The following is a 23,331-nucleotide window of genomic DNA, read 5'->3' as shown; positions in this document are numbered from 1 at the left end:
ATTTCTGTAAATTTGTACATTATCAATATTTTTACTGCAGGAATAGTATTTCATAACCAATTCAATGCATTTGCAACATTTACAAGAACAATTTGAGTTTTACTTAGTTTGCAAGAGGACCATCAAAAATCTCTTTCATATATGGTCGGCGTTAAGTCAGAGGGGACCAAGTACAAAACATGGGAAAATTGAATTATTTTCCCATTGGATGCGAAATTACCTTACCTCCGTTTCACTTTGACCAGATTTGATGAATGCTGCAAACTGCGAGAGATATGTAACAAATTTACTTTAAATGGTCGATAAAAATAGATAAAAGTGTGCAGTCAGAGTGGATCAAGTGCTTATTACCATAATAGCAAAAATGATGACGCGCTGAGGAATGCGAGTAAACGAAAAACATTTCAAGAAATTTGTCAGATTTTTTCGACATCGAATGATTCTTTTACTTCTCCATCAATAGAAATTCATAAATATTACTTAATTCTATGCATTTGATTTTGATTTTTGAACATTGGCCATAATTGGATGGGTGGTCAGAAATTGCAACAATTTCTGTGCAGACAGAGCGGACCAAATGTTGAAGAGCAATAAACTGAACTGGTGTCGAAGTGTCTTGATAATTTGCTTATCTTAGAGATATGCGCACAGTTTGACCAAGAAAGCAATGAATGATTGTTATTTTCCTAGAAATTGTTCAGTCAGAGTGAACCAACTCACTAAACGGTGGTCTTTAGTTCAGTCAGAGTGGACCAAATACAATCTATCAGAGGTTTTGATTATGATTTTTTCTGATTATCACTTCCCATTAAATTGTTTGGAAGTAACACAAAGATGTGTAGAAATATTGAACCAAAATTTGAACGAGTTCAAAAATTACAGAGCGTTAGACTTTAAACCCATTTTTCTCAAAATATGAAAAATGTCACTTGGTCCACTCTGACTTAACGCCGACCATATGAGAAAAAATATCACATATTACGATGTAGATATGAAAGTTCAATCTTCTTATTTTTATTGTTTGTTCGATATCATGATCTACGGAATCCATAAAAAATGAACTTATTTTGAGACACTGATGCAAAAATTACAAAGATAGCATATAACAAATCAAGCTGTTTGAAACTGGGGGACTGAAGGTGTTTGACCAAAATTGTAGTTTGTCCAAATTTAGTTTAAATATGGTGAAAAATATATTCTTACTTTCGAATTATGAATGTATTCGATCATGCTTGCGTGATTCAAACTTTTTTCCATTTTTTAATTAATTACTAATTAGGCTAAAATTTATGGCGATACGTCAATTTTTGAACAATTTTCAAACATCTCTACTTTTTCAAAAAATAAAAGTGTGCATATTTCAAGGATGTGTTATTCTACGCAAACATTATTCTCCGTAATAGCTTTCTTTTCTTCTAATACACCATCTTGGTTGGATCATTATTTCTCAATATTTCGACTTTGTCCGGTATTGGGTGCTGTCCGGTACTAAAGGATCTCCCCATACATGAAAAAAGCAATTATCAATCCAAGTCCGTAGTTCAGACTCTACATCTTTAACATTTGAACATGAGTCTATCTCAAGGCCCCAATTACCGATAAGGAGTCAACATCAATTTGAATTAAAATTACTTACAAAACTATTTTTTCTAAAAGTCCCTAAAATGAGGGGGCCCCAGACCATGGTCTCGATGGGGCCCTAGGCCAACTTTAAATCTAGCCCAGTTGAATGACTAAAATTAATGAATAATCAAGGGACCCCTGTGTATCACCGATTTAGGACTCTTTCAAAACGTATTCTTACCATGTCCAATTTGATCTTAGAGTCTTAGGATGTTTTCTATAAGCCATTTAAAATTGTTGTTTCTATGATAAATTTTTATCGCGATTTTGGGGCCCCTAGCAGCTCGGGGCCCGGTGCGGGCCGCACCCACCGCACCCCCCTAGCTACGCTACTGCATTTTCTGTTTTTCGATCGCAGTGAGTCGAGTTCAGTTTGCAGCTTTTCTATCTTCGATGTTAGATCATCGATGAGGTTGGTGATTTGCTTGAGATCTTCAGAAGGCGAAGCAGGTGAAGTTTGAGACGAAGGCTGCTTTGGAATAATATTTCCGATGATGTTACAGTAGAGTGATGCAAATTTCGAAATGTTGGCTCCCCTACGCTTAAACGTTTTACAGTCGACTCTCCACAACTCGATATTCTATAACTCGATATACTCTATAAGTCGATGGATTTTTCGGTCCCTTCAAATTTCCATACATCTTGCTCTCCATAAGTCGATATTTCTATAAGTCGATATTTCTATAACTCGATATCTCCTCTAGTCGATGTCACGTGAGAGTTAAATTTCTCTCCATAACTCGATATCAATTTAAAAATCCTTCTTATTCGGGGAAACTAGGGCTAATTCTTGTATGGAGGTGAATACATACTTGCAAGCTGTAAAAAAAGTTGAAAAACATGAAATAAAAAAAAAATATTGTCAATCAAAATAAAGCATTTCGAAAAAAGTGTTTAAATGATGGTGCATCAAATACAATCAACAACATAATATTGCTTTCTTGCAGAAGTAATCGAATATATATTGAAAATACAAAAATTTGTTCCTTTGATTTTGGGGTTTTTTTACGTCAGTATATTCTATAACTCGATAATTCTATAAGTCGATGGACCCTTGAATATCGAGTTATGGAGAGTCGACTGTATATTATGGTAAATAGCATCCTCCCAAAGTTTGAAATGATTCGGAAGAAATTTGACAGTGCACAAGGCAATTGAAGTTTTTAAGGAGATTTTTATGGGAAACGCCAACTTTTTGTGTTCAGGCCTCTATCTCTTCGACATAATATTTTATGGAAAAGTGAACAACCTCTTTAGCAAAGTTGTAGCTGAAAGGATTCCACTTTCAGCTACAACTTTGCTAAAGACTACGTTTTGATAGGACTTAGGGACAATTTGCTATACATAAACTAGGTTTCCATTTTGCAAGCTGATCCAACTGCTCGGCAGGCAACGGTGGTGCTCCTGGCGGGTAGAGTAGATCAAAGTAATCCAGGCTACTATGTTCTACAGCAAAACAGCAGTGTGATAGCCGTCACCTTATTTATGGTGGCAATGAACGGAGTATTTAGTTACCTTCCCGGTGGCATATACGTATTTGTATACGCTGACGATTTTCTGCTTGTCGTTTGCGGGAAAACACCAGTTCGTGTCAGAATCAAAACCCAAGCAGCTGTCAACGCGGTATACAAGTGGGCTTCTGCAGTTGGCTTCGAGATGTCTGCATCGAAAAGCGTTAGATGTCACGTGTGTCCATCTAACCACCGAAATTGAGCTCCCCCCAGTGGCCAAGGCTCATTGGTACGGAGACATTTGTTGGCACTCATCGAAACCAAACATTGACAACACGATTGCAAATCAGTTTCGCGCAGGCGATAATTCATCGGTCCTTAGGGCTACCGTCCTCGACTGGCTACATACCAAGTATCCTAAACACGAAAAACGCTACACCGATGGGTCACTCTCTAATCTCGGCGTCGGCCTGGGAGTCTCGGCCCCCGAAATTTCACTAAGCCTCAGTCTACCTCCTATATGCTCCGTTTTCTCCGCGGAAGCCGCTGCTATTTTCACAGCAGCCACCATTAGCGTTGGGCAAATTTTTCTATAACATCGATGTTACTGAATCGATTCACATTTGACCTGCCAAATCGATTCACCGATTTGATCGAATCCTTTGAATCGATGTTTTTGAATCGATTCGAATCGAAATAAAATTGAAATGAGGCCTAATGCATTTGCATTCAATTTTAACATCTCAAAATTAAATAAGTTCTGAAATACAATAAAACAAATTTAATACTTCAAGGCAAGTTCAAAATTTTGTTTCAGTTTCATGCACTAATCAAGAAATATGTATCAATTTCAACACACTGAATCGAATCAAAAAATCGAATGAAGAAAATCGATTCACTCAATTTAAAATGCCCCAAACATCGAATCAAAAAATCGATTAATCGGAATGAAAACATCGATTTTCGGAACATCGATTCAAAATCGCCCAACGCTAGCCACCATACCATCCGACCGGCCAGTAGTAATCCTTACAGATTCAGCAAGCGTTGTTGCTGCCTTGCAATCCGAAAGGCCTACACATCCATGAATTCAGGAGACGCTGGAAAATGCTTTGTCGAACACAACCTACGCATGGATCCCCGGACATTGTGGGATACCCGGAAATGTAGCTGTCGATAACCTTGCCGGTACTGGCCATTCTTCTCCACGTTTCGAAGAAACGGTTCCCTTCGATGACGTCAAAAGATGGATTTCGAAAACCTTCAAGACCGTATGGGGTACTGAATGGGCTCAGTCCTACGCTCCACACATACGAAAAATCAAAATCTCAACCGAAAATTGGGCCGATTGTCCGTTTCTCCACGATCAACGAGTCATCTCCCGTTTGAGAACCGGGCATACACGGTTTTCGCATAACATGGCGGGACGTGGTCCTTTCAAACGGATATGCTATATTTGTGGCGTTCAGAACTCTGTCGAGCACTGCCCACAATACGAATCAGCCCGAAGATCATTCGGAATTTCAGGAACACAAAGTAGCCAAAGGATGCAACCATGATGCATATCACCGCCAACCAAGCAAAGAAAATCAAATTTTGACTTCGCCTTCCTAGTTAAAAATCTTACCGCATTTGGTGTTCCCGCATTTGCTATTTGCATTTCAAACGCACACAGCAATATTACGAGCAATTAGAGGACTGAACACAAAAGGCTTGTCTTCCCCATAGTAATTTACATAGAAGCTTCAAATGGCCTGTGCACAACCAAATTTCTTCCAAATCACTTCAAATTTTGGGAGAATCATAATTTTCATCATAATTGACACCGTTTAAGTATAGGGGAGCAAAAACTTCAAAATTTGCTTCAGTCTAATGCTACAGTCAGCACAGAAAAAGCCAGAAATGTGCTAAGGCTGGTAAAATCACTTCATTGATACGCACACAACTAGTGTGACACCATTTGGCACAACTATCGCAACAAATCCAGTTTACATTTTCAGAGTTGGTCTTTTTTGAACTCTTCTTCCGTTTTCCGGATGTCGGAGAATTTTTACGGCCACATACATAGCACGAGTCGGACATGGTGACGTTTTTAGCACAGCATTAGACGACTATGGCAAAATTTCACTTATTGTTCCATGTTAGTTTGTGATACGGACACTAGCGGAGCATCGACGGTTGGCAATAATCTTGATACGAACAGCAAACCATCGTGACCGTGGCGTTTTGCTGCAGAATGAATGTGAATTCGAACGGATTTTTTGCTATACACTTCTAGCAAAAACACCAACAAGCAGCAGTTCAACTTGTGTTTTGCTCTGTGTTCACTGTGCACTGCTGCACAACCACATCCAAGCGATTATACGTACACAATCGTGCACTAAGGGGTTTTCAAATGGATGACTTTAAATTCTCTTTTATCGGCTCAAATCCACAGAATGACACGATCCATGTACACATTACGCTAATAGCGAGCATACTTTCGCGATTCACATACTTTTCGCGCCCGAACTCGATCAAACCGATCCGAAAACCTGCGATTTATCCGCAGCTCGAAAACACCACGCGACGGTCCCAGTACAGTACATCGAAGTATTTCTTCCAAGGGTGAAATGGTTAATGATGTTAGTTGCATCCAAATGAGCAATCAGTTCTATACTTTAGACCAATTTTCCGAACACCAAATCGATGCTCTTTGATTCAAGTGAGGAAGCAAAGAATGCCGTCTATCGTGGTCAGTTGTTCCGAATTTGGAGTGTTAAGGCAGGAGGTCTTGAACTCCATTAGGGGAATCATGGTCTCCTTTCAAATCGCACAAAAAGGAGACTGTCGTGATTTGCCGGAAACTCTTAAAGATCGCGAACTTCTTCTCAAACATCTTGAAGAGAAGAAGCACAATTTTTTTAGTTATGACGACAAAACTGAACGTTTGTTCAAAGTTGTCTTGAAAGGTCTCTCAAGTGACTATAAGTCACCTGAAGAGATCAAAAATGGAATAAATGATTTACTTGGATTTTCCTTAGTCTAAGTAAGCATTATGAAAAAGAATGCCTGAATGTATGTGTTCAAAACTTGTCCTTCGTTCTGTGTAAGCTCCAAACTTCTTAGCCAAAATACTAAGTATAAGCAAACTTCAGTATATTGCATCATCAAAATACACGTAAGATAGAAAGAAGGTATGTAATTTGCTTTTGCGTATCTGTTCTATCTTTGATAGTTTTATGCTGCACTGAAAAGTATCCACATTTCTCCATGATTTATCATTCCGCCTGTCTCGTCATCATTCAAGCAAAAACACGAAAAATCACTCCCACTAGGTAGGTACCGAATATCCCGCATCCATCCATCCATCCATATACTCACCATCACCCTTCCCCGGGCGATCGCTTCCTGCAGTCGCTTGCCGGAGCCTTGAAAGGGCAACCGACCGGACAGCAGCACGTGCAGCATCACCCCGGCGCCCCAGACATCGCACGCCTTGCCGTAGATCCGTCTCGTCACCACTTCTGGAGCGATGTAGTGTGGACATCCGACGCGACCTGCAACGAAAGCGAAACGAAACGAAATCTCCCATCAGTCTTGGGGGTGGAAAAGTTGTTTCTTCTGTTTGTAAATGTATCGATTTTGTGTGCGATGCGGTAACCAACCAAGATCAAATACAGTGGTCGGCATTCGTTTATCCGAGTTCCATTTTTTTAAGTTCCAGATATCAATTGAACTACAATAAATTTTGATCATGACTACAATATACAGAATATTCATTCGATCAGGTGATGCACCACACTTACACATACACTGAAAAATAACGAGGGCCAACGTAATTTTTGCTTAGCCATGCGTTTAGCCGCAGTCAAGTACAGTTTTTTTTTTAATAAATTTCTGTATTTTTTGAGGGTTTATCAAAAAATAATTATGAAGTATATAGTCTTCAAACTATTTGCAGATTTAGATCCTTTGGCTTTTTGAGATTATCATTGCAATTAAAAAGTTTTTCAAGTTTTTCAAATTCCCTATAGACAAAATACTACACGATATTTTCACAAAAAATGTTGACCACCGTATAGGATGAAAAAGGATTACATGCCGTAAGTATTGACGAAGGAAACTCATCATTCATCACGGGGCCTAGTTTTTCGAATTCTGTTTTCCGACTGACCAATTGTTTGCCAGCCCGGAAAATTGATCCCGAGTAAATGAACAGACATAAATCACCGCCGGGAGCCCTGTCTGCTCAGTGGGACGAATTTCCGTCGTTACAAATCCCTATTTGTAGACAAATGTTGTTTCACCGAATTTGCTGGACGACGTCCCACGGTTTTCCAATGCGGTTCACACCCCCGACGACGAGGACACCGGCACTTTTCTCCAGACGACGATTATGGGCTGCAAAATAGACACCATCGGAAACTGGTCCACCCACACGGTGTTCTCCCAGACCGTTATTATCACCATAAATAACTATCAAATCTGTGATTACCAGTCGTTTTCTATGGCTTTTGATTGGACAATACTGGACGTGGCGTACCGTTGATACCTCGCGTACCTGAAAGTATAATAGACCCCTCTGTGCAATCCTTAGCCTCCTCCCCAGCAACTCCTATCCCTAACTTTTTGTGGTACTGGCCGGGGTACGAGTAACCTTAGGGAAGATCGGGTAACCAACCCCGGTGGGAACTTTGGTCGTATGCTGACAGAAAAGAAGGGAGGGGTTTGCTTCTGCAAGCCTAGAGCGTCTGTACTCCATGTTAGGGGCGGCTGATCATCGTCCGAGTGCCAGAGAAGGACTCTAAGCTAAACTGCGTAATATGGCCCTCCGAACATTTAGGGAGAATGGTCCTCCGGAAATCTTGGGGGTTGGTGTCAGGCCCTGTAAGCCAGCCGTAAAAAAAAACAAGCAACAGATAATCAACGAGAGAATACGAACCGGGACAATCGGCGAAGACCACAGCGTTGTAAAGGGACTAGCAATAGGAAGCTCGGTACGTGGAAATGTAAAGAGCCATTCTCATTGCATCGTGCCGGGTCGGTACCGGAACTCATCCGGGGCCCGACAAGGTTATGTTTTGAACAACTTTCATGTTTTTTATATGTGAGCGTTCACACCAAAGCTACCGTGCCGGGGTCAAACCAGGATATAACCGGACTGTCAAAAAATATCGTCGGCAACGATATTTGGGACTCTTCGGTGGCTGCTCGGCTGGCAGCATATTCTCTGTCATATATATGTAGTTGTGAGTTCTCTGTGAGTTACCAATACAGTATTGTGATGTTACACTCTGCCGTACTACCTCGCATGTATAAAAGAGGCTTCGTTTCGTATGAAATGTTACTTGTAAGTTGTTATCTGTAACGAGTAGTATCCCCCACCGAGCAGGAGCACTGCCTCTCGGTGGTGGGCAATAAATCAGTATAGTAGAAGAAAGTCGTCGTTATTCGTCTGCCCCTTCGGGACCTAGAATTACACAACGTAGGGCCTGGTCAACCCTGAACGATTCTTTAGGGATTCCTCCAGGAGCTCCTGAAAATCCTTCAAGAATTGCTCCAGAAGTTCCTTTAGAAATTCCTCCAAAAGATCTTTCAGGAAATCCTCCAAGAGCTCGTTTAGGAATTCCTCTAGGAGTTACTTGAGGAAATACTCCAGGAGTTCCTTCAGGAATTACTCCAAGAGTTCCTGAAAATCCTCCAGGAGTTTCTTTAGAAAATCCCCCAGCAGTTTCTTAAAGATTACTCAAGGAATTCTGTGGGAATTCCTTAAGAAGTTCCATCAGGAAATCCTTCAGGAGTTCCTTTAGGAATTCCTCCAGGTGTTTCTTCAGGAATTTCTCCAAGAGTTAGTACATAAATTTCACCAGGAGCTACTTTGGAAATTCCTCCAGGAGTAGCATCAGGAATTCCTCCACGAGAGCCTTCTGCGATTCTTCCAAGAGTTCCTCTAGGAGAGCCTCCAGCGATTCCAGGAGTCCCTTCAGAAATTGCTCCAGGAGTTCTTTCAGAGATTCCTCCAGGAGTTCCTTCGGGAATTCCTCCAAGAGTTTCTTCAGAGTTATTTCAGGAGTTCGTCCAGAAGTGCCTTCAGAAATTCCTTCAGGAGTTTCTTCTAGATTCTTTTTTAGGAATTCCCCCAGGAGTTCCATTAGAGAAGTTTCTTAGGGATTCCTCCAGGAATTTTTCGGGAATTCCTCCAGCAGTTTCTCAAGAAATTCATCCAGAAGTTTTTTTCAGTAATTCCTGCAGGAGTTTCTTTAGGAATTCTACCAGAAGTAACTTCATGAATTCCTTCAAGAATTCCTCTAGAATTTTATTCAGGAATGACTCCTGGAGTTCCTTCAAGAATTCCTCCAAGAGTTCCTCCAGAATTGCCCTCAGCGATTCTACCAGGAATTCTTTCACGAATTCCTCCAGGAGGTCCTTCGGGAATTCCTTCAAGAGTTTCTTCAGAGTTCATTCAGAAATTCGTCCAGGAGTTCTTTCAGCAACTCTTCCAAGGAGTGCCTCCAGCAATTCCTCCGAGAGTTCTTTTAGGAATTTCTCCAGAGGTTCTTTTAGGAAATCCTCCAGGAGTTCCTTTGGGAATTCCTCTACAAGTTCCTTTAGGAATTCATCCAGGACTTCCTTTAGAAATTCCTCCAGGAGTTCATTCAAGAATTCTTCCACTAGTTCCTTCAGGAATTACTCCAGGAGTTTCTTCAAGATTTCCTCCAAGAGTTCCTCCAGACTTAATATTTTTAAAAGTATTGTAAAAACATGAATTTTTATTATTGCCGAAAATCAGTAATCAGAAAAGGCCTTATGAAAAAATGAAAAAGGATAGGGGTGATCAAAAATAAAAACTATAACATCAAAAACAAAAAAAAATTACTCGAAACGTATTTAGAACGATTTTTGATAACAAAAAAATGACAATTAGATCGAAAACAAAAATAATACCAAGGAGGGTAAATTCAAGAAATGTCTCCAAAAATTTCTCCACCAATTCCTTCAAATTTTCATTTATGATGTTACATATTATATTACATTTATTATATTTTTTAGGAACTGGTTAAGGAATTCAAATGCTCATCCAATTATGCATTGTTCAGTAACTCTCTCAAACTATCCCTTAAAAATTCCTTTCAGATCCCTTCATAGTTTCTCCAAAAAAATATTGAGAAATTTTACAAAAAAAAAACTCCCGGTATCTCATTTTCGACTAGTTGACCCGACTTGCATTGCCACCGCGAAGGTCGTTTTATTATTCGTAATTTTCTCCAAATCTTTAAAGTATCTATTTCTCCAGGGATTCTTCAAAAAATTTTGCACAAAATCTCTCCAAAGAAAATTCTACAGGTTCCCTTAGGAAGAGCTTTCAATTACAACCGTATTTCTTAGACCAGTTCCGATACAGGTACATTCCATTACTCCGAGTATTCCTCTAGAGAATTCTTCCAGTTCTTCCCCTCCTCCGGTGATTTCCAGAGCTTTTTACAGGTTTGTCTCCATAAATTTGATAATTCGTCTAAGGATTATTCCAGGGATTTTCCAAGAAAAAAAATTGAAAGAAAATTTTAAAGCAAAATCTCTACATCAACTCTTTAAGAACCCTGTCCAGGAATTTTCCCCAGGGATTTCTCCAAAGATGACTCTAGAGATGTCTTCAAGGATTCCTTCAGCAATTTACCCAGGTAATCTTTCTGAAATTTTTTCATCATTTTTTTTCAGGAATTTCTACACATAGATTAATCCAGAAAAACCTTTTTATGGTTTCTCCAAAAGTTGTTCAAGGGATTATTTTCAAGAGTTCCTCCAGAAATTTTCCTGCGTATTCCTACAAAAACTCCGGCAAGAATTTCTCCAAAGATTTTTCCAAAGACTTAACCAGTGATTTAAATTTTTTATAGTTTCCTCTAGGGATGGCTCCTGAGATCCTTCCAAGTGTTTATTTCTCCAAAAGTTTTTTCATAGAACGAGACTCTGGAAAAAAATATTGAAGGTATCTCTAGAAGAATTCTTGGGATTGTTTCTGAAAATGTTCCTTGGGGAATTCATGATAGAATCTCGAAAAGAATTTCTAGAGGAATGCTTGGAAAGATCTCCGAAGGTATTTTTGAGGCCCAGAACAATTTCCTGGATAAACTTCTAGGTAAATCCCTAGAGGATATGTGAAAATAGTTGTGTTGCAGTAAAAATCCTTAAAGTGCTTCCTGTAGCGATTTTGCTAAAGCTATCTCTAGAAGAATTTATTGAGCAAAACCTCTGCAGTAATTTTGCCATAAATTTGTTGGAAGATACTCCGAGAATTTTCCCCAGGGATTTCTTCAAAGATGACTCTACAGGTGGCTCCAAGGATTCCTTTAACAATTTACCCGTGTAATCTTTCTGAAATTTCTCCAGCAATTTCTTCAGGAATTTCTCCAGAGATTACTCCAGAAAATCCTTTTTATAATTCATCCAAAAGTTGTTCTAGGGATTATTTCATGAATTCCTCCAGAGCGTTACCCAGGCATTCCTCCGAAAACTCTGGCATGAAATTTTCCAGGAATTTTCCCAGAGATTTCCTCAGAAATTTTTCTAGGCATTCTTCCATAAAATTCTACAGGAGATCCTTTTTATTCAGATGTTTCTCTAGGGAATGTTTATGGAATCCCTGCAAGTGTTTCTTCTGGAATTTGTCTACGGATTGCTAAAAAAAGTCCTTTCGGGAAGGAGTTTCTGGAAAAAGTTCTTGAAGTAAGAATTCTCGGGACTATTTCTGATGGAATTCTGCAGGAATTGATGTTGGATTCTCTGGAGAAATTTCTAGAGGAAATCTTGAAAAGATCCCCGTAGATATTTGTATGAGGCTCATAACAATTCTCTAGACAATCCTTTGAATAATTCCTGTAGCGATTTTGATAAAACTATCACTAGGAGAATTGTTGGTGAAAACTCTCGAGGAATACCTTTAGGAATTCGTGAAGTTATTACATGTAGAAAAATATTCTGGGGGAGTCCTTGCAGGAATTCTTGATAGAATATCTGGAGTAATCCGTGGAGAATCCCTGAAGAAATCTCCGGAATAAATCCTGGAAGAATATCGAGAGGACTACCTGGAATATACCCTGAAAGTATCCTCGAAGGAATTACTGAAGAAATAACTGGAGTAATCCTAAAATAAATTGTCCCAGTGTAACCCCTGGAGGAATTCCTGGAAATTTCTCGGAGACATCTCTGGAAAAATCCTTGTAGATATTTTTCAGGAGGAATGCTTCAAGAAGTCTCTGCAAGAATTTGTTGAGAAATCACCTGGAAGAATCACTGGAGGAATGCCTGGATCCATCCCTGAAAATGTTCATGGATTAATTCTTGGAGATATTTCTGGAGGAATCTCGTAATAAATACAGTTGCCTCTCCACATCTCGATATCGAAGGGACCATCGAGATAGGGAGAGATCGAGACAAAGAACAAATTTTTGATGAATACTAGATTGAAAAACACTCCGTTGCCAAGAAAATAATACACAAACAGACGTCACTTTGCGCTGCTAATTTGTTTTGAATCCTAAAACTTTGGTCTAGTAACCTTTGATATTGTTCATATCGACATGCAGAGAGAAAATTGAGAACGAAAAATCAACAGAAACACATCGAGATATGAAGATATCGAGACAAGGAGGATATCGAGATATGGAGAGTGAAAATGTATGCAGACTGAAGGGACTTATGAAATCATCGACATAGGGAGAGATATCGAGATGTAGGACATCGAGATGTGGAGAGTCGACTGTATCACCAAAGGATTTTATGGGAAAATCACTGGAGGTGTTCCTATTGGAACTCTTCAAGAAACTCGTTACAGGAATCCCTGTAGAGATTTTTCTGGAGGAATCCCTGAAAGAACTCCAGGCACAATTTCTGGAGGAATTGCTAAAGGTGCTATTTGATCCGGCATTAAACAAATCTGGTTAATGTATTTCATTAAGCGTACGTAACTTCAAAACAGGTCCTTTTTTTAATTCCCAGCTTAACCATAGCAAACGACTAGAGGGAATCGATTTGATGAAGAATTTTTGATATATAACGGTCTAGAGAGCACCGTGGTCCGGATAGATCCAACAGCCATCGACGGCCAAAGATGAAAGCAAATGGCAAACATTGGTCACGTGTTAAACAACGCCTCACCGCAGCTTCGATGGTGGTTTTCCATAGATGCGGGGGGACATCAACGGTCCACTCACTACAGGCAATAACCCACAAACTAATGGGTCTCCGGTCAACCTTCTCCCCGGTGGTGACAGCTGAGCAATGGAATAAATTATGCAAATTTGATTGCCGAGAAACGGCCGAAACGGAAGCTGCCTGTAATGACGGAGACGGAAAATAACCATGAACCGTGTTAAGCCCCGCTGGACCCAAGATTGGCATCCGCCTGTGGTATTCCTGGAGAAACGAGACTGATTAGCTAAGCTCTGACGTAGGTCATTTGGATTTTAGTATGTTTGGGTCGTTCTCCCGGCGAGAAAATAGTTGCCAAGGTCGTAAAATAACAGTTAAGCTTTACTGTTGGATGGAACACCATGCAGCTTTATCACTGGAATTGTTTGACGTTCTATAGGTCGAAGGAAAGTTCAGGAATTAAAGGATTCTCAACAGCCTTAGTTCTCGAACTTCCGAGAGCCTATTATGAATATCCGATCTTGGACATTTGTATTCATGATTCATCACAGACAATGCCCATCAGCCAGTTCAGTAATTGAACAAGTAAGCTTATTGGGTGATATGCTCATAACCATCGTATGAGGCTTTGATAAGTGAAAACTTGATTTTTTTTTTCAGTATTGCAAAACCACTACAAACAAAGGCACTGTTTTCTACGCCGAACGTCACGCACACATTGATGCGTACAAGCTTTTTTCTCAGTCCAGACGAAAGAAAAACTTTGATTACGTTCTCAGTTATAAGCGGTCCTGGAGGCAATTTCAAAAAAAATCTAGAGTTATAGAAGTTTGATTGGAAGTACGTGTCACACGTGGACGTTTGATTGGAAGTACGAAGGTTTTACATTGTGTAAAAAAGCGCCCGGTGAAGTAAGCCACACAGGGGGCGGGTAGACATGTGAAATGTAATGTGGTGTGGCTCTGTCGATTCCAATCGGTACGTTTTCGTTCTACGACTTCCGTCAAAATGTACAAAGTGGACAATAGAACTGAAGGTATTTATCAAAATACAGTAATTTTATTAATTTTTTGGTGTAAAAGATGGACGAACCATAACAGCTTTTACAAAATTACACTTGGAAATGAAGCAGTGAAGTTTGAATATCCATCGTAGTTGAAAATTTTAAGTTTGATACGACGAATAATAGCGCTTACGACGAAGTAGATTGAAACCCTACATCCATCTATGAAGGGAACATTTTTATTTTTATTTCCATTAATTATCTGGCAAAGGTTACTAAATTCTAAACGATAGTGGTATGATCAGCAGTGTTAACAGTATAAGTTATGTGTAAAACCATAAAAAATAACATTAAATTTTTGAACTAATTCCTAAATACTATCAGAGTGTCCGGAAACTGACACCATCTGGATTTTAATTCACCAGGGTGTGAATCAATGTGCGATATTTGTATTACAAAAATTTGCGTGACAACTAGAAAGCTAGAATCCTCTGGATCTTCTCGGGAATTATTATTCCATAAGACAAGATAATACTTGCAAAGAGAGAAACAACGGCTCGTTAACAACATCCCTTGTCGAAGTTTTACACCCAATTTGACATCATGTTAAGCAAGATTCAAGTTCAGGGAAAGTACCGGCATCAATATCGCTTTCAAACGGCTGTTCAATTAACTGCCAAACTTTTGCAACCTACCACATTTTGGTTCTACATCCCTGCCAACAAACCTATATTCTCACAGCCAAAGCCCGTTGTTCAAGGCTATGGGCATCATGAATAAATTATTTGAGTTTTTCTTCTCCATCGCTAATGAGACAAGGTTATCTCCGCTTGTGTTTTTCCTAGATTTTGAATATTTCAAAAGCAACTCAACCGATATAGGCAAAGATTGATGAAGAAAAAGACACTCCGAACCTGTAAATATCCCCTTGAAGTGGGTATCGATTTCCGTTCCGATAACCTGTGCTCCAAAAAATAAAAGGGCAACAAAGTTTCTGCAGCTGGGAAATTTATCAAAAAAAGAAGGAAAAGCACATAACAAAAATAGCTCAGGATAGACAACCCAGACAAATTTTCCAGACTGTATCCTGCTGACAGGATGAGACCGGAATTGTTGAAACAAAAACCGAATCAACCGAAACGATGCGTAGTGGTCCAGATTCTAAAAATCATGGAAAAAAATACGCATTCTTCAAATTTTACACATTTGATCGTGACAAATATTTAGGAACATGTGTCAGGGTTGCAGATCCTATTTTGGGCGCAAATTGACTTTTTGCCAAATTTCTAGAAACCTGGACAACTGTGCAATGGTGATGATGATGGGAAAGATATACGAGGAAGTAATTTTCTTCTCTATTTGTCTTCACGCCCGATGATGCGGAAAACTTTGAGTGGGCTTTGCGGCTGTTGTTCCTTTTTTGTTCCTGTCGGCTGGAAATGCCACCGGGAAGGATTGATGTTATCTTTTCATCTCGGAATAAAACAGAGAAAAAAAACCTGTGGACCGGAAATGGAAAACCATCCATGCGTTTGAAGTGTCACTCCGAATATGGAAATTGATTTCAACAGTCGCTATTTTATTGAGAGAATTGTAATGCATTCTGCGTTGTGCAACTTTAAAACAATTGCATTACACAAATCTGTACTGCTGAATTTGTTCTGAAAACCTCCATATTCCATGACAAAAAAAAACATCAAGGTGGTAATTTAATTTACAGGAATCGTTCATTTACTTCCTTTTGCTCTAACAGTGCCATATTTCTGGAATAAATAACAGTTGATTGCGAGCTAAATATGTATTAGAGGTGCAGAAATTTCTGGATTATATAATGGATAACACTGCATTTAGTGTCGATGACTAAAAGAGCCAGTTCTGCTCCATTTAATATGTTCCAATTTCGAATATATTTTTGTAAAAGTAGTCTAGTCTCAAGTCAATTTTTGTAAAAGTAGTAAGTCTCAAGTCTTACGAGCCCATGTGGAAGTTTATTGAACCACAATAATCACTTGGTCGCTTGACAAGTTCAAATACTGGATGCAGGAAGTCTTAGTATGAAATCTAGGAGAACCAATTCAAATCAAATGTTGATTTCTATACTGTGTCATATAAAATCATATTAACTCGACAAAAGATCACCTTGCTGGTCATTTCGAATACAGGTGAACATTTTAAGTTAAGTTCAGAACCCATTTTTGATTAGAAAAGACCGATCTTCATTAGAAACACCCATTTCCGAACATCAAATAACACTGTTTCTGCAAATTGAAACTTTTAGAGTTAAATTTGGGACATTCTGGACGTATAGGGGCCATTTTGGGAAATATATAAAACCAAACTGTTTCGTATAGGTCAAATTATCGAAGATTTAATTTGAGTATTTTAAATATATTCGCTTATTGTGCTAAAACTTTGGTGTAGTAACAAAGCTCCAATAATTTATTTTTTAAGTTTTGGTTCCATTGAGAAGGATCCTGGAACGAAAAATGAAATTCATAGAAGGTTTCTGATGAACCTTTCAGAATCCTCACAGAATTTTTTATCAGTATGCTCTCAGGATTTTCATTGGATTCCTCGCAAGATTCACATCAGATTCCTAACAGGCTTCAAAAATCGAGGTTTTCATCATAATCCTTTCAGAATTCTTTTTAAAATCCACTCAATATTATCATCAGATTCCTCTCGGGATGTTTGTCAGAATCTTCGTAGGATTGGCATCAGAATCGTTTCAAAGTTCTCATCAGAATTCTTTAACAATTCTCTCTCATTAGATTCCTTTTGAGATTCACTCTTGGGATTCACATCAGAATCCTCTCTGGATTCTCATACACTCTTAAAAAAATAGGAATTTACATGTGACCTAATTTAACCAGAACTTAAACATTTTGTGACGTAAACGCATTTCAAACGCATTTTTCTGTTCCTTTTGATTCACAATTCGAATTACGTCCAATAATCCTTCTTTTTCCAAAACATATAACGTTTCTGTCAATTTCCTAATTTTACACGCTGCATACTGTACAATATAAACGTTAGACGGAAATTTGTATTACATAAGCCGTAAATTTACGTGATCTTTGACTTTGGTTTCGGCATCATGCAAATCATCGAGTTTGCTTTCAAACATGGCCGGTTGTGTAATTCGCGATTTCTTTCCTCAGTTTTTTTTTTGTGAAATAACTGTGAAAACTGAAGAAAAATCAAAGTTTGGCTAAACAAATGAAATAAATTTGAAAAGTATTGTGAGAAGTTGTGTTTGCTTCAAGTAAGTGCGGTTTTGACCGAGTATTCCGTGTGTTTTTGGATGCAGTGATTTGTGAGCATGAAAAATGTTTGCTTTGTTTCGCGTTGGCTGATCGCTGTCAATTGGAATTGCTTTTTCATGTGGCATCGTAGAGTTTATAGGTCTAATCGGTCTGAAGGATCTAATATGAGATTGCCACTGTGTTAAGAAGGGTTCCGTGAAGTGATTCCAAAAGAAAGCCAGGTTTTAGTGATTGAAATCGATCATTATTTGTTGCATCTCGAAGGATCATCGCTCTATTATGTGTTGTGCGTTTGTTGCCCATCGGATATGCGTGCATCGACAAAAGTAGCATAGAGGTAAGAGTTTTGATGTTATGAGAATATAAATGCCAAAGTACGCGAGCCTGTTAATGAATGCCTAAAATTTATGACACCAAAATTCGAACAAAATTACACGCCGTGATGTAAAAGTCAGTTGGACTGACTTTTACGTCCCGGCGTGTATTTTTTTTTTTTTTGGTTTCTGGTGGTCATGTAATTTTAAGAACAGATGTAATATTATGTCAAAAGGTTCACTTCTTTTATGTGCATCTAAAAACACTTAAATTTACCTGATCTTTTGGAAGAGTGTAAGAATCTTTTAATGCTCTTTGAAATCCTCTTAGAATTCACATAAGTCTCGTCTCAAGAATTGTATGAAATTCTCTTTAAAACTCGAGGACTCTCAGGATTTTAATAAGAACCATCATAATATTCTCATCAGAATCCCCTCGGGATATTTGACAGCATCTAAAATCTTCCAGGATTTTCATCAGAATATTTTCAAAATTCTAATCAGAATCCTCTCACGATTCTCATCTGAATCGTTCTAGGATTTCATCAGTATCGATGCCGAATTCGCATCAGAATCGTTCCAGGAATATTATCAGAATCGTTCCAGGGTTCTTATCAGAATCCTTTCACTACACTCAGGATACTCATCAGAATCGTTCTAGAATTCTCATGAGAATCTCTACAGGATTCCCATATAAGTTCTTTAAGGATTATCATCAAAACTCTTCCAAATTTTTCTTCAGAATACCTCCACGACTCTCTTCAGAATCCTTCCAGTATGCTCATGACATTTATTTTAGGGTTTACTTCAAAACACTTCTAAAATTCTTCACAGTGTACATCAAGGATTCTCAACAGAATCCTTCCAAGATTCTTAACAGAGCCCTTCCAGGATACTCATGAATTAGAATTCTCAACAAAATCCTTACAAGACTTTTATCAAATTTCATTCAGGATTTTCATCGGAATCCTTTTACCTTTGCGAAACAGTTGCCACGGTGATCCCCTGACCGTTATTAGCAGAAAAAATCTCCATTAAATCTGTGCTCACCAGTCGTTTTCTATAGCTAAGTTGCTTGCCTGAGCAATATTTAAAAAAATAATCGTAGGGCCCGTTTTGAAGTTACGCCCTTTTGATTGTATAAGTCTACTAATTCAAAGGAAATCTGAGATATTGAAACGGATTTTCATTGGCCCTGATTATCAGAAACAATGAGCAATTCTTGCTGAAACCAGGCCGCCATCGGCACCCATCGTTAGAATTCCAATTGTATGTCACTGATCGCTAGTTTTCGATAAAACTTAAGGGTGGTCCTTTCTGTTTTCTCAAATTGGTGGACCCCTCGTACGCCAGCTAGCTGAACAGTTTGCGAAAAAGCCCATTTTTTGATAAATCTTGGGTGTTTCTTCACGGGATATGACTCATATTTCGCTTGGAACACATAGCAAACTTAGTGGCATCGTTTAGAGAAAAGATAAAGCTTTCATTTAAACTTGAAAAAATTTTGGCGGCCATTATGAATTTGGCTGCTATCTTGAATTTTGTTGGAAAAATCGATTTTTCACCATAAGCGCACCGCTAGTTTTGAATTCTGAGATCACCATCAAAAAGCTGAGGAAAAATTGCGTAAGATAGGCTACAGAAACTAGGTGAGCAATGGTATTTACCCTATCAAATGAACGATTTTCCAAATCATGTTATACGATTTTGACGTATATGGCGAGTGCAATCAATACAAACATCATTTTTTTGTACAACAAAGAAACAAGTTTTCAATAAGTACTGCACAAAATCTCACTTGTGGCTACAAATGGCTACACTGAAAAAAAAAATGGTTTTCAAAATTTGAAGTCGATTTGAAAAAAATGGTATTTAATTCACAACTACCGAAAAGCTAAACATTACATATAATTTGCAATTGGATTAGATGGACAAATTGATGTGAAGATTTGCGAAAAAGTTACACGTCTTCTCAGTGAGAATCGAACTCACAACTCCCCGATCTCTAGTTGGGGCGCGTTAACTACTACGCCATGAGAGGACTCATGAACGCAGAAGTTAACCTGAATTCGATTTCAGCTCAATAATCACGTGGTTCTTTTTCGCAAAGTGCACCTCTTTCGGAAGAATTAGATGCCCATCCAAACACAACGCTTTCTATATATTTCCAATGCCTAGCCCGAGAGCGCATTGTTTTTTAGGTATAGGAATAGCACACTAAACTAGCCAGCAACTGCGCTGACTGAGGTATCTATTGTGTGGCGTAGTGGTTAACGCGCCCCAACTAGAGATCGGGGAGCCGTGAGTTCGATTCTCACTGAGAAGACGTGTAACTTTTTCGCAAATCTTCACATCAATTTGTCCATCTAATCCAATTGCAAATTATATGTAATGTTTAGCTTTTCGGTAGTTGTTAAACTTCCACTCGGCTGGTTAGCCGTAAACCACGATTCATAATTAAAAACAAGTATGGTATTTAATTATTTTCATGAAATTTGTCCTAAAACAGGTGATTATGTTCACTACCAATCGTCCATAAATAGTGAAAAAAAGATTAACAACAATAACTTTTTTTTTTAAATTCAACAGTAACAATCATCTCAATTAGGGAGTTAGTCTTGTCTAATCAATTCTCAAATTGTCAATGTCTCAAATTATCGAGAATTCCATATAAATATTATCTCATTTGTGATACACATTGAAAAAAAATGATTCTCAAGGTAAAAGTCGATAAAAAACTGGTCTTCTTTTAATATAATCGATTTTTTTTTCTCAAGATAGTTTACTACCATACCGACCATGCATCGCTAGATGACATTGAAGTATAAAAAGTTTTTCTAACAAAAACTTTTTCATGTCTTAAATAAAACTTGTAGCATGTCATTTTTAAACAAACTAAACAAGTGAAGGCCATTATCATATCAGAATTCAATAAAGCTCAATAAGTGAGTCAATTTTGTTGAATTTGATTAGAAAATTCCATATAAATACAAAAAATGGTTATGAAATTTTATTGAAAATTATATTCCTTTTTGTTTTGTCTGATTCAGAGGAAGAAAGTGATAACATGTTACAGAAAAAACATGATTTCAATCATTTTTCAATTATCAGATATCGGTAATATTATATCACCGATATCGATATTGAAGAAATATGACAAAATGAAGTATGAAAAATCGTGTTGTTTTTTCTCATATGTTATCATATTTTTCCTCAGTATTGGACAAAACAATAAAGGAATAATATTTTCGATTAGGTCTGATATCCATTTTTTTGTATTCTAAGATAGTGCTGCCAACTCCGATTATGATGTTGCGAGAAGCGCATCGTGAGCCCTTTTCAAATGGAATTCTTGATAATTGGAAGTAAATTAATAAGACAAAATTGACTTGCTTTTTGTGCTTCATTTAATTCTGAAATGCTTGTGACTTTCATTTGTTTGGTGTTGTTTGGAAATGACACACTTATAAATTTTATTTCAGACAAGATTTTTGTTTTAAATAAAAACTTTTTTATAATCTTATCTAATCTAAGCGCTTGCGCAGCCAATATTGAAAACTATCCTGGAAATAACTTAATTAATTAAGATATTTTCTTGTCAGTACACTCTTAAAAATAATGAAAATTACTCTGGACGTAATTCTGGTTATGACTGAATGACACATGATGTAAGTGATGGAACGATACAAAAACGTGTTTTTGAAGATGTATTGAACAAAAAATGTAATTTTACATGTTGAAGGACACGAAAACTATGGAACTGTGATCGACATTTCCCGAATCAGACACTAACGTATTTGAAATTGAACACAAATTTACGTCATTCGGCTCGCTTCTTTTATGTGCATCCCAAAAGACGTAAATCACATTATTTTTTGGTACTGTGTATTAATGTTTGCAGAATATCGACGATATTATACAAATATTAAAATGACCAGGCCCAATGTGCAGACTTCGAGTTTAAGGCAATTGAAAGAATCATGACGATCAGGTTATTCACGCATGAATAAACTGATGAACAAAAAAAAATTTCAATTCAAGAAAGAGAAACGGGGACAACCGTACCGACCGTTTCAATTCAGGGTTTAGATGTTAGAATTAGATCGTTGGGAACGGCATTGCTACGAAAGTTAATGCACACTTCATTGTTGTTCTCCTGGGATGGGACATAGGCATTTCTTCCTCATGTCCTGGCTCTAAAGCCTTGGTTTAAGCGCCTTTGCTCGCTCTCTGAAATTTATTTTTCCCCTTACCCGCTATATAGGAACCCACTATACAGGAACTGTATCCCATGAATTCATGATGTGTGCAATTTGACCAAAAACTATAATATTGAGTATTTAAAACGATCTCACCGGATGTACTGTACTAACGTTTGTTATCTTTATACTCCTGGATCGTGCATCCTGCTGTTACCGCCAATGCTTGCATGTTGCGTTTCGACAATCAGCAGTAGCTTTTTGGTGGTCACCAAATACAGCGTTTTTTGCCACTGGTAACCTCGGTGCATTGTCCCGTCACTGTACTCTGTACTCGACTGTACTCGGGCTCACACTTAAACGAAAGTTCACCGTTTATGGAAGTAGCAGCAACATTGCTTGAAAAATCTTCTCAGTGAGAACACTTCTATTGGATACATACACTTCATAACGTAATGAATGCAGCAATCACTGTATATAAAATAATGGTAAATTCTTGAATTTGACGGACGACATTTTTTTACGTCCTTTGTTTAGCCGACCAATGATCAATATCGACCCATATTTGAGATATTGTGAAAAAATGGTGTAAAAATATTGAGAAACAAAAAAGTTATCGCGATATGAATTTTTTGACGTAAAAAACAAAGCTGCTAGTATGGGGGGTTAATAATGGTAAATCTGAATTCAATCATTGGTCATTCAATTAGTCATTGATAACCGTGAATTATGTAGATTTAATACAATTCCAGAAACCCTGAAAACTTGTTGAATTTTGAATAGCTTCAGCGGTGTTTTAATAAAGGTAAAGTGGGCCACCCTCACGTAAGTCAGTTAAATTGTGCACGACAGTGGGTGCTTCAAGCTTACTTGAGGCGAGAACAAACTAGCGTATTCATCAATATACCTTTATCTGTATCGTTTGCCAGCCAGCGAAACCACCAAGCTCAACAGATTGCCAAAAAGGTGGCTATCGCAACATAAAAAATAAAAATAAAAACTTTTTTGCCTTACAAGTGCGCAAAACGCGATGGAGATTCGGCTGGTGAAATGGCTGGTGCAGTTTGTGATAAAAAATGCATTTAGTAAAAAATAGGATTATTCTGCACGCGTTCTGCTGGGCAGTGCTTTGTTATGCATCGAGGTCAGGATTCACATTTTTGGGGGCACGGATCTGGAGAGCCGGACAGCGGATCGGGCTGGCAGCTTGATTGATTGGTCACTCGCTGGAGATCAATCGAATAAGTTTTCAGCTTGAACCGCTGTCTGGTTCTCCAGACTTGTGCTCTTGGAGGTTTGAGTTTTGGCTTCGCTTCATCTTCTCCAGAAAAATGGTTTTTCTGT

At 38.1% G+C, this 23,331-nt stretch overlaps 1 protein-coding gene across 3 annotated transcripts in view; it reads right to left on the bottom strand.

The window, feature by feature from the left end:
- LOC5563715 (peripheral plasma membrane protein CASK) overlaps window positions 1-23,331 on the bottom strand; it is a 706,277-nt gene that overhangs the window by 231,454 nt on the left and 451,492 nt on the right. For all 3 annotated transcript variants that reach the window (XM_021837537.1, XM_021837535.1, XM_021837536.1), the window contains one exon: window positions 6,438-6,613. In XM_021837537.1, the coding sequence (XP_021693229.1) occupies window positions 6,438-6,613 (176 nt within the window). The remainder of the gene's footprint in view (window positions 1-6,437; window positions 6,614-23,331) is intronic.

The sequence above is a fragment of the Aedes aegypti genome, chromosome 1 (genome assembly GCF_002204515.2).
Source record: "Aedes aegypti strain LVP_AGWG chromosome 1, AaegL5.0 Primary Assembly, whole genome shotgun sequence".
Classification (NCBI taxonomy): domain Eukaryota; kingdom Metazoa; phylum Arthropoda; class Insecta; order Diptera; family Culicidae; genus Aedes; species Aedes aegypti.
The sequence above is the reverse complement of the archived record's forward strand: the minus strand, read 5'-3'. Positions and strand labels throughout refer to the sequence as shown.